A 12705-nucleotide genomic window follows, 5' to 3' on the forward strand; every position below is an offset into this window, starting at 1 on the left:
GTGGAACATCCTGAGTTAGAGCCCTTAGGCTTAGGACTTCTGATTCAGGCCTTGAGGACTGCCTGAGTATCTTCCTCTTGTGTTTTTCTCTCTCCTAATACGTTTATATTTTCCTCCTGACAGCCACATTCCGGAGGTATAGAAACCTGTTCCTCCTTAATGGAAATCAAAACAGGAAAGTTTTTTTCTCCCAGAGTGAGGAATTGGTTTATGATTGTTTGGAACTGTTCCTTTAGATCTGGGACTTAACAGGATGATTTGGAAGGTTTGGTAGAAGGTGCTTGTTCATATGAAGGAGATTAAAAAGAAAACTGAGAGCATTAGGACCCCAGTACTACAAGCATTAAGACTCATAATTGAAAAAAAAAGAAGCCCTGACAAATCATTATAAGAAAAAGGGTTTCTAATAATGCCATTGAATTTATTTTGTGTTGCCTGGGCATGGAGTCTATTCTTAATGGTGGCTTGTATACCTAGTAAGGCTTTGTTAGAGAAAAATAATTTTTCCTTTGCAAGCTCTTATTAATTGTAGATAGCTTCTGGTTTGGGACTGAGGGCTTGTGTTCACTTCCATTTCAATGCTGGGACCCCTTCTGGCCCAGAAACATGAAGGTCCTGTTATGCTACCACAGTCTTTGTGAGTATATGTGCACATCAATCTTATTATGTTTAGGAGGTTTTGTTTCCTTGGTGTCCTCTACCCACTCTGACTCTTACAGTCTTTCTACCTCATCTTCCCCAGGGTTCCCTGAATCCTGAGGGGACACATTTGATGGAGACATCCCATTTAAGACTGACTGTTTCAATGTCTCTTTCTCTGCACATTGTCCAGCTGTGGGTTTCTGTATTTGTTCTCATCTACTGTAGGAGCAATCTTCTTTGAGGAAGGCTGATTAAGACATTGATTTTGAGTATTGTGGAATGTCATTAGGAGCCATTTTATTGCAACATTTCTTTAGCAGAACAGTAGTGTCAGCTATGGGTTCATATCATGGAGTGGGCCTTATATCAGTCATATATTAGTTAGTTATTCTCCCAAGCTTTGTGCCACTATTCCACCAGCACGTGTTGTAAGCAGGTCACCATTGTAGACTGAAGGGTTTGTAAGTTGGGTTGGTGTTTACCTTTCTACTTTGGTAGCATCCCAGTACCATGAATAGTACAGTAGAGGTGAAGGCTCTAGTTTGGCACCAGTTCAACTTCTCCATTTTCAGTGATTTGTGTGGGTGTTGTTTTCAGCAATAGAATCTTGCCCTCAGTTTGTGGAGAGCAACCAACAGCTTTGGAAATACCCTGAGTTGCTTGAGTATTCCCATTGACCCCTTTGGTCTTATTTTATTAATTTTGAGGACTCTCATTCTTTTATTGAAAATAATTTTAATATAATATATTCTGATCAAAATTTCCCCTCCTTCAACTCCTCCAAGATCTTCCCACCTCCCCTCCCATCCAAATCCACAGTTTTTCTTTTTCTCTCATTAGAAAATAAACAGGCATCTAAAAAAATAAGCTAAAACCCAAACACACAAACCTAAATAGGAAAAAAACAAACAAATAAGACAAAAGAGCCAATGGAAAAGTGTGCAAGAAACACATATAGCCATGGAGACACGCACCTTCACACACACACACAGAAATCCCATAATAACACAAAACTAGAACTTTTACTGTACACAAAAGATCAGGTTTAAGCAGAGAATTCTCAAAAGAGGAAAAACAAATGGCTGGGAAGCCCTTAAAGAAATCTTCAACATCCATAGTCTTTAGGAAAGGTAAGTTTTCTCCAAGACAGTCTCACTAGGGAAACAAACTAATCTTAAGAGTAGGCAGCATGAGCATCAGTAGATGGGCAACAGAAAACTGACTCAGTGGCATCATTGGTGATTCCTTGTCTCATAATTCTGCATCAGGGCTTTCTCCCCTCCCCAAAATTAACTTATTAATTTTAAAATTTAAAATAAATTTTATTTATATATTTTTTGCTTCTCTCTTTTTACCCTAAGGTCCTTTGCATATACATTATGGCTTCCAGTTTAGTGTTTTATGGGATTCCTGAGTGTGTGAACCAGTGGGTCTCTGATTCTTATGTCTTCTTTGGGCTCTTTTCCTTCTGTTTGTTCATTTTGTGCAATTCTGATTTGATAGTTTTTGTTTCATCCTATTTTATTTTATTATTTTTCTTTAGAAGTCTGTTTTCTAGTGAGAGACAGAAAGGGGATGGATCTGGATGAGAGGGAAAATGGAGGAAACTGGGAGGAGTAGAGGAAGGGGAAACTGAAATCAAGATATATTATGTGAGGCATAAAATTTATTTTCAATAAAAGGAAAAAAGACAATTGAAGAAAAATTAGAAAATAAGTAATCTTTTTGTATGTACTGAATTGAATCATTATATCTATTAGAAAGTCATATAACAACAATAAAATAGCGATGGGAGAGCCAGGGTCATCTGAGCACAGATGCTTACTGACCTATGATGAGGTCAGTTATGCCCAATGAATTCATTGTAAGCTCAAACTACTGTTTTGTAAAATGTCTTAATCCATCTGACCTACATAACCACAGCAGCATAGCTTAGCTCATTCCAAGTGTGCTTTAACCTTTCTTTAGTGAACTGTGGGACAAAATCACCTAGCACAAACATTTTATAAGGAAATGTTCAATTGTCCCATTTGACTAATCAAATTTTGAACTGAAAGTAAACTCCACTGCCCAAAGACTAACAATTGACAAATGTGGTTTCACATAACTAAAACATTTCTGTACAGCAGAGGGCATCATCATTCAAGTTAGAAGCCAGCCTACATAATGGGAAAAGTATTTGCCAACTGCATGCCTGATAGAGGATTGACATCTACAATATACAAAGTACTTAGAACAGGAAACACTAAGAAATATTTATGTTCAGTATTGAATTTATTCCTGGTAGTGCAGAATTAACAGATGGATGTGTTTCATCATGGAAGATTAAAATATGAACACCATACCTTTGACACCTATTCAGGATTTCAATGGACAACTCCTATGAGTTCTGAAAAGGCTGACTCTGTAATTACACACCTATTAGAAGTTATGGTCATCATGGAAATACCTGTACAAACTAAGACTGACAATGTTCCAGCACATGTCTCAAATAAAATGAGACCATTTTTTTTTTGCTTATTACAATATAAAGTATGTTACAGGTATACTACACAATCCCACAGGCCAAGCAGTCATAAAAAGATCCAATTGAACTTTAAAGGATATGCTAAATAAACAGAAAGAGGTAACAATGACCCCTAGAAATAGATTACATAATGCTTTATTAACCTTGAATTTTCTCAATGCTGGTGAGAAAGGAACAACGGCTGTGGAGAGACACTGGACAAAGAAAAAACTCGTGAGCTAAACCAACCAGTTTACTTCAAAGATGTGTTGACCTTGGAATGGAAAACAGGATATATCCTACGTTGGGGAAGGGGTTTTGCTTTTGTTTCTGCAGAAGAAAAGCTATGGATACCAACAAAATTAATAAAGATTTGCTTCAAACAGGAGAAACCTCTTGATGAGGAGAAGTAAAAGCTTATCCACCAATGTGACAACTCTACAAGTTGTAAGAAAAATTTAACAAACCAGGGTCAGGGCAGGGTTCTGTTTTTTGTCTTTACAGGACAGTAGAAATACCCATCTTCAAGAATTCATAAGGCCTTGGACAGCTAAATGTCTACTGCATAAAGGAAGGACCTATTGGTACCAGTATACTCTACAGGGTAATATTTCATTGCCTAACATCAATGTCTCTTTAACTCTAGAAGAGTTGTGGTCCTGATTCAATTATAAATCAAGCTGGCTTTGGAGTTGGAATGTGGCTCTTTCTTTCTCTAAGCCCAAGCACATTGCTAAAAGAAAAAATAGAAGATTCTGTCTTAATTGGACGAGCCAACTGGTGTGAGATAGAAAAAAACAATAATTTAGGGACCATTATTGTCAAGATTCTATTTCATTCCACGCTTGTCCTTGCATTCTGGGAATCCCTTCTCAACCCAGCATAAATCCAGACTTTCTATTTTGATATTAGTAGTGTTCAAATTTTCCACAGTGAAAAATAATTCTTCCCAATAGCAATCTCTGAAGTCTCCAGAAGGAAGATCAGGCCCCCAAACAATGACTCTATTCAATCCAGAAAGATACCATTGTACTTAAGAACATTACTCAATGATCAACCTTGGACTGAATTCTTTAGGATAGTTCCAAGATGAGATGGTCCATCATAGTACACTTCTAGCCAGAATCTCAGACCCATACTCTGAGACTGGCTGCAGACTCTACAGCTAGTCCTATTGAGACCTAGCTATCTAAGCTTTCTTACAGACTCACAGAGATACCATTGCCCCCTAAATGGCAGGGAGCAATTCTAAGAAAACACCTCCCTCCCAAAGGTTTCATTTTTCTCAGGGTTATGGATGGATGGTTATAGGGTTGGGAGTGGAACAATAAAATTTAGACTCAGTATTCTTCTTTAGAAAAGAAAAAGGGGAATGGATAGGTATAGTATATTAAGGTAGATTATTATATCTACTAGTAAACTGATTTAGCACATTATCAGCCTTGGATAATTTGCACTGATACAGATTCTTGTATATTTGTTACAAATGTAAACTATTCTTATGTTCCTATTTAAGATATAGATTATATATTGATACAAATACAAAACTATATTTGTTGTATTATATATATTTCTACCCCTGTTTGAAATAGAAAATTATATTTGTCATACTTTATGTATGTTCTACCTTTGTTTAGGATATTTTGTATATTGATACATATTAAGGGTACTGTTGTCATACTGCATATTGCACTATACATTTCTACCTCTGTTTAAGATATTTTGTGTATTGTCACAATTTTGAGGTCACTGTCCTTATATGGTACATCTGCTTACAGACTGTTTACTTTGTTAATGTGTAGCCTTAGTCCTTAGGTTATTTAGGTAAATAAGACTTACAGAACTATAGTCACTGATGCTTGTCATTTCTGTAGTTATGTTAGTTAGGCTCTCCAGAATTACAGAAACATATGTTAGATGGATACATAATCTTCAAACACTCCATAGACCTAGAGATTATGACATTTAAATGTTTGATAACTTAGAATTCTGTTGATGTGAGACATGATTGCTCCTGACAGCACCAATCTGATCCCGAGAGAATGTTGGGCTTCTAAGACATTTCCATTTGGAAGTTTGTCTTCTTCTTGGCACAAATGGCCTGCTGGGCAAAGAACTGCCCTCGCCTTGACTGCTGACAATATGAATGCTGTCCTTTTTGGATGAGCAGGATACAAGGAAAAGCGACTACTGAACCTTATCAAGATAAGGTAAGATGGCCTTTCAAAATTCCTGATTCTGAAAATGGTCTGTCAGATATTCTAGGCCTGTAGCCAAATTGGATGCCCAGAGATGCTGAGAAACTTTAAGTGACTGTCCAGGCTGCTAGCTGTCTCTGTCTATTCTCGGAAGAATTTTAGAAATTGCTTGCTTGCATTTTTCATTTTCTCAGGTATTATTATTTCCTTCTCAGGTCTTTGATGGAGTTGAAGACTAGATAGTTACAGTTATAATCTTCTTGTATCTTAGCTAGAACATATTAAGTACTAGAGTTAGAAACTTCAGGATAGGACAGCTATTGGGGTAATCTTGGTAATTTGCCATTTACCTATGATCTGGACATTTCTGGACATTTGGTATGTCTTTCTTGTTTGATGTTGTTCTTGTTGTTTGTAGTTCCATTTTTGTTTATGTTATTACCCTTTGTTTTTCCTGGACAACGCTTGATAATTATTCTTATTGTATATAGTTTGCATTAAGTTTAGAACCTTCTTATTTAGACAAAAAGGGGAAATGTGGTGGTATTTGCTCTGCCTATGACCTTGGGCGATAGGGCCTGAAGGAGGCGGGGCTTCTTGCTCTTGTATGTGACCTCTTAAAAGGAAAGGGAGAAGGGTCATGAGCCCCTTCTCCTTGCTGCCTGCTTCCTGGTATGATCGAACTGCCAGGTGGATTTGCTCCCAGTCAAATCAGAGGATAACTTCAGCTGTCTACTCCATTCTGTATTCGTGAGTGTATTTCCTCAATTTACCCTAATAAATTTCCCTAATACTCCTTAAGCGGACTCTCATGGATTTATTGCATTCCAGGACTCTTATATATTCACATATATTTATTTTTCAGTAACCTCAGCTATCAGAGGAAGACAAACTGAAACTACTTTCAGATTTCACTTACCCCAATCAGAAGGGCTAAAAATAATTTAACAAATGACATCATGGTCTGTTTTTCCTCCCTCAGATTTTTTACTTACTGATAGTTATATCTGTGTTTCACTTGGGGCAGAATGTGTCAAAACTGTTAAGAAAGGAACTTATTAATTATGTACATAGTTACCATTTGTATTTATGTGTGATTGTGACTGTGCATGTGTGTGTGTGTGTGTGTGTGTGTGTGTGTGTGTGTGCATGGGTGTGTGCTTTGACTCTCATGTAATTTCCATTGTATAATACACATTTTAATAACTATAGCTAGTATGTTACACATTGCTCGAAAGTTTTAACTTCTATAACATTTTTCTAATTTCTTTATTCTACAACCTCCATTCACAGCCACTTTAACCTCCTTTCTCCAAAAGTAAATATTATTCAATTCAAAATTTAAGTGATAGCAAGAAACATTTATCTTTCTTTACCTGGCTTACTCAACTTAGCACAATGAATTGTTTCATTCACAATGACACACAGGGCAATATTTTCTTTTCTAAGCCTGGATAACATTAAATTTGTTGGGATACATTATTTTCTTTACCAATTTCTCCATAGTGAAAACCTGGTACTTTCATGTCATGGCTGTTGTGAATACCACTGCAGAAAATGGAAGTAAAAATAACTCTTTGAGACTTAAATTTCTTTACTGATAATAACAATTAAGAAGTGAAATTTATGGAACAAATGGATAAACATACTATTAATTCTTTGAGGAATTTGTAGACATCATTAGAAATGTATTTGGCGTATTCTATTTAAAATTAGAATAAATATAAAAATGATTCATAATTTATAAGGATGTCTGATCCAGAAAATATGATAAGACCTTATAATCAAATATTATGGCAGTACTCTAATTGATATAGTTGTTCAGTATTACAGATAGACTTCTGTTGTTCATTTTATTTGGATAGGAGTAAATACAAACTCTACCAAAACAAAAGAGTTTACAGTGCAATGAAGAGTCACACTATCCTGACAGATTCCTGCACCCTATAGAATTATTTTTATGTCATGAACGTGAATAAAACACCACAAGAAGGGTTCGTGCTTCCACTGGTATATGGAAAAAGCTTCACAGAAAACCATGGGATTTTCTCTCATAATTAAACTATCAACTTTATGATCATAGTAACTCAGTTTTATAGCTGAAAAAAAGACATTACACTAGTCACTGATATTTTGACTGGATCTCTGTTAAGAGAATAAATAATATACTTGATAGTTTTCACTGTTATTGTATTTAAAAGCTGTCCTCTCTCAAAGGTACTATCTAGATAGTGAGCTTTATCCTGAGGGTAAAACCAACCCAGGTGAATGTAAGATTTAAAAATTTCTTACTATTTAAAAATATTGGCTTGGTGATGGTGGCTTACATCTTTAACCCAGATGTCACACCAGAGAGAAGAATTCTCCTGAGGGTCAGAACAAATGAGTGACAGTGCACTGTCCTTTTTAGGACTGAGCAGACTCCCAGCAGACTCTCCCAGGATCTAAATCCCATGAGCCCATGGGTGTTGCTGATCCTGCATAAAACTCCCAGGCTTCTTGGTATCCCTCAACAGGAACACTGAAAGGTATGTGTTGAGACAACAGGTTTTTCTGATGATAAACAACAAAGGATCATGTATGTATCTTGCTATTTAGGGAAATTATATCATATTTTGCTTTCCTCCAAACAGCTGGTAGACATTACTAGAAATTATAGCATTGGAAAGTCATGTGATTGACAAAATCTTTCCACAGATATTTTCAATCTTCTAACAATGTCTGCTCTCTCTGTCACGAACTCCAGTAGCTCTGGGTTTGCTTTGACTGGTTTCCCTGGTTTAGAGATTTATTACCTCTGGATCTCTGTCCCCATCTCCATCATCTATGTGACAGTGTTCCTGGGAAACTGCATGGTGTTGCATGTGATCCGGACGGAGCCAAGCCTGCACCAGCCCATGTTCTATTTCCTGGCCATGTTAGCCCTCACAGATCTGTGCATGGGTCTGTCCACTATCAACACGGTCCTGGGCATCCTTTGGGGCTTCATTCAAGAGATCAGCCTTGATGCCTGCATTGCACAGTCTTATTTCATTCATGGTTTGTCCTTCATGGAGTCCTCTGTCCTCCTTGCCATGTCCTTTGACCGCTACATTGCCATTTGCAACCCTCTACGCTATTCCTCTATCCTAACCAATGACAAAGTAGTGAAAATCGGAGTGGCCATTGTATGTAGGAGCTCTATGCTCATTCCTCCAGTCATCATCCGCCTGAAGTTCTTAAATTACTGCCGGCCTCATTTCCTCTCTCACTCTTTCTGCCTGCACCAAGACTTAATTCGAATGGCCTGTGGAGACATCCGTTTCAATAGCATCTATGGTCTAGCTTTGGTAATTAGCAACCTGTTGCTGGATTCAGTACTCATATTAATGTCATATATTATGATTCTGCACACAGTTCTATCCATTGCTTCCCAGGAGGAGAGAATCAAGTCCTTGCAGACTTGTGTATCTCACATCTCTGCTGTTTTGGTTTTCTACATCCCCATCATTGGTCTGACCATGGTTCACCGCTTTGGGAAGCACCTCTCTCCACTGGTTCAGGTCCTCATGGGCAACATCTACATCCTTTTCCCACCCTTGATGAACCCCATTATCTACAGTATCAAGACTCAACAGATACGAGCAAGGATTCAGAGATTATTCCTGAAGGGAACTTAGGTTCTTAAATCTGCTGTGAATATATATTTGAAAGTCAACTTGAAGATTTACAAAGGGTGAAATTCAGTAAGTAACTGTGTTAACTGCTGTTTAATGATGTTTCACATGTTGTAAATTCTCTCCTTTCCTTTTCTCATAGCTGTTTTTAAGCCAGTGCAAATGACTTCGATGGCACTGTAATTAACTTCACAAACTAGAATATGCAAAGGAAATATACTCAGAATCATCTTTTTAACCTGTTTTTAACTTTTAAAACTTGAATTGAACATTTATATTACTTCCACTTTTCTTTATGTATCAAGTTGTTTTACTCATAAATTCCATATCTTATGTGGCCACTTGCACACGTGTATTTCTTTTTACATTCATTATGAAACTGATATTTTTTTGGTTTATAGCCTTTGATGATTATTATAGATCAGTCATTATCTTAATCTATTTTTGTTCATCCAAGCAACATATTAATGGAATAAATGAAATCCCAATTATTTCAGCCACTTAGCACATAGTAAATGAGCAGCCTGTGAAACTGGACTGTTTAGTCACCTAACCGTTGTTAAATAAACAAAAGGAGCAATTTCATTGCTGTGTTGTCCAACACTCCACAGCTTCACAGGACGCCACCCTATAGATGGTAACAGAGATACTCATGACCATATGAATAAAGACTAACACAGGAAGACCATTTAAATCATGTGAAAATATTCTTTGATTCATATTTTCTCTTTCTTAAATCTCCAGTAATAGTTACAACATTGCATTGACTATGTAACAGAAATTACCTACTAACGTAACATCTCCTTAAAAACTCTGAGGTAGATATTATTCTTTATTCTTTAAATGGACTTTCAACCAGCCACATCAAATTTTAGGGTGCATTGCATGAAAAGAGTTGGATATATTTTATGCTTTGTTTATTTTCAAGTCACATGACCATGCTTTCCTGCCTCCCTTGTGGGCTTCTTTTAGTTCAAACTGGTCTGACAGTTGCTATAAAACATTGAACAATAAGCAGAAGTTGACAAAACACCAAAATGAACCACATATGATAAGGTAGGTAACATCCCTTTGTTAATGTAACCTTCCTTAAAATATTTATATTATTTACAATAAAAACATTATAAACAGCTATGTTCAACATTCATCCAATAATTTAAAGCACAATTATTGAGGTACAATTACAAAGAACCTTATTATTATAAAATGTAGATATAAAACTTGATGAGTATGTTGGAAACTATTTACCACCATGAATCTATTACCATAGCCGTATCAGAGTTTCCCACATGCGATTGCACTCCCTCAAATTCACAGCCACACTTATTTCTAGCTTACAGTTTCAGTGTTAATAAGGTCGTGTAAATTACATAGTACCAGTTTAACTTTTTCTTCATCCTTTATTTCACTTACAACAATGTTCCTCGGATAGTTAACAAAAGCTATTGGGGTCCAGCCCCTCAATAGCCTTCACCCAGAGTTCCACAAGAGAGGCTACCAGTGGCTGATTAATCTGAGAGATACTCTAATAAATCTACGTACACAAAATTCTTTAGTCCATTCACTTTATTCTTCTGAGCCAGTTCTCTCTCTACATAGCTTCTATTCTGCTCTCATGCCTAGCTTCTTCCTTGCTGGATTTCTCTCTGCATTTATCTGCTATACCCTCTAAAGGTTATCTTAATTCCTTCATCTTAGTTCTGCCCCATCTTGGTCTTTCTTATCTCATTCTTACCCCCCTAGTTCTTCCCCATCTGGCTCTTCCTCATCTTCCATCTCATCCTTCTAGTTCTCCATCTAGTTTTCCAGTAAAATTGTCCTTTTAGTCTCTGAGGTTTACAATTATATATCCATGCAATGGCAATGCTCTGGGTAAGGCAAGGTCACCAGGCTTGAATTCCCTCAGGGTCAAAAGGAGAGGCAATAAGATCCACACAAAAGAACAGTAGTTGCCAGCCATCATCTGCAACCCAAAAGGAAAGTGACTAATGGGGAATAGAATCAACTGAGGGCTAAATTTGGTTAATATCCGAGCAAGGGGATTTTTATGTACTCAGCTATATTCTTAGAAGTGATTAGTTAGTGTTAGGAGTCTATCAGTGACAAGTGAAAATAAAACTGCCTTATTTTCCTTTGGCCCTTTACCTGTCTTGGTTTCTGCTGGTTTTCTTTAAGGGCAGGGGTATGCATTCAGTGGCTGGGCAGCCTGAGTCAGCTTCACGTACCTGTAAGTAGAAACCCTTTAGTTCTGAGTTAATAGTTAAAGGTAGATCTAAAACTAGAGATAAGACTTTGGAAAGGGAGAAAGTTAAACTTAATTAGCACATCCACCAGGCCTTCTCAAACAGATAATCTGGGTGCTTAAGTTTGTTCTTACAGAGTACAGAGGTATCTTTGATAAGATATTTTCATCCATCTGTAGATGGTCCTGGCTGGATGCTGCTAATGACAATAATTACAGGGAGGCTTGAACTGGGGTTCTGGCTGTGTATAGTTGTAGAGGGGAAATGGTGCCCAATAAATGATGGAAAAGCTACAACAGCACACGAGGAATTCATAAAATGAGACAGCTAATAATAAAAAGCTAATATTACCAAGACTCCTTGAGCCTTGGCCTCATCCTCTGGAAGAGTTCTTAACTCCTCTAGGTATAGCTTTGTGATAGTCAGCTGAATTCCTACTTCTTATATTTTTTTGTGGCTTGCAGCAGATAGTTATGACAATCTCTTACTAACTGAAAGCTCTGATTTTAAATATTTATAGCTTTACAATTATTATTGAAAAAAGCCTCACAAAAGAAGATAATTACATTCTTCATAATAAAATGTACAAAAACAAATTTCTTAGAAACATAATTTATAATTCTTAGCTTTAATTTTCAGAGCAATGCTAAGGGTAGTAAATCATAAATCTCAAAATCTCTACATAAAACCATTAAGAAAAGTAGTTTAAAGTTACTCAAAAATAATGGTGAGACAATTTGCTCTGAAATTAACATTCTTGCTACAGTTGATATTGTATTTTACTGCATAGCTATTTCCTTATTACTCTTGTACTTTTTAATGTTTTTCATGTTACAAGTAAGAATTTTAAAGTTGTCCAGAAACTTGTGAATGGAAAACAATTTGGGACAATTATTTTTGAGCATATATTACAACACAACCAATTCTGCTGTAGTGATGTTTTCGCTTTATTATCTAAAGTTTTCTGGAAAGAACTTTCTGTTACTTGCTTTCATAGTACTAACTATTCATCATTATTCTGTTTAGGTGAAATTGTTTAAAACTCCAACTTTCCCTTTAAGAGTTAGCCATGCTTTTACACTTAAAGGATTTATTTTTTAAAAAATTTATTCTTCTGTCATACATTACTTCCTGACCGCAGCTTCCCTCCCTCTACTCCTCCCGGTTCCCCTTCACCTATTTCCCCTCTTGCCCAGGTCCACTCCTTCTCTGTTTACCTTCAGAAAAGAGCAGGCCTCCCAGGGATGTCAATCAAACACAGCATAACAAGTTACAATAATAATCTAAATTAACCAAATAACCTTTCTGCCCAGTGGAAGTTCATAATTTGTGCTAAAGTATTGCTTTCCTCCACAGGTCTCTTTAAAATACACCCATGTGCATCTCTTGTCATAAGCACCAAAATCAAAGATGACCTATCTTCTATGATCCTGTGAGAGGGATGGGGAGGCCTGCATCTT

At 36.7% G+C, this 12705-nt stretch overlaps 1 protein-coding gene across 1 annotated transcript; it reads left to right on the forward strand.

Moving 5' to 3' along the window:
• The first annotated feature begins 8063 nt into the window (after window positions 1-8063).
• On the forward strand, window positions 8064-9005 carry LOC131901315 (olfactory receptor 51V1-like). The gene has a single exon (XM_059252512.1). The coding sequence runs from the start codon at window positions 8064-8066 to the stop codon at window positions 9003-9005; it is 942 nt and encodes a 313-aa protein (XP_059108495.1).
• The last annotated feature ends 3700 nt before the right edge of the window (window positions 9006-12705 follow it).

This window comes from Peromyscus eremicus, chromosome 1, assembly GCF_949786415.1.
Source record: "Peromyscus eremicus chromosome 1, PerEre_H2_v1, whole genome shotgun sequence".
Taxonomy (NCBI): Eukaryota; Metazoa; Chordata; class Mammalia; order Rodentia; family Cricetidae; genus Peromyscus; species Peromyscus eremicus.

Coding starts and splice junctions, on each gene's coding strand:
- LOC131901315 (XM_059252512.1), top strand. CDS start 8,064: ATGTCTGCTCTCTCTGTCACGAACTCCAGTAGCTCTGGGTTTGCTTTG.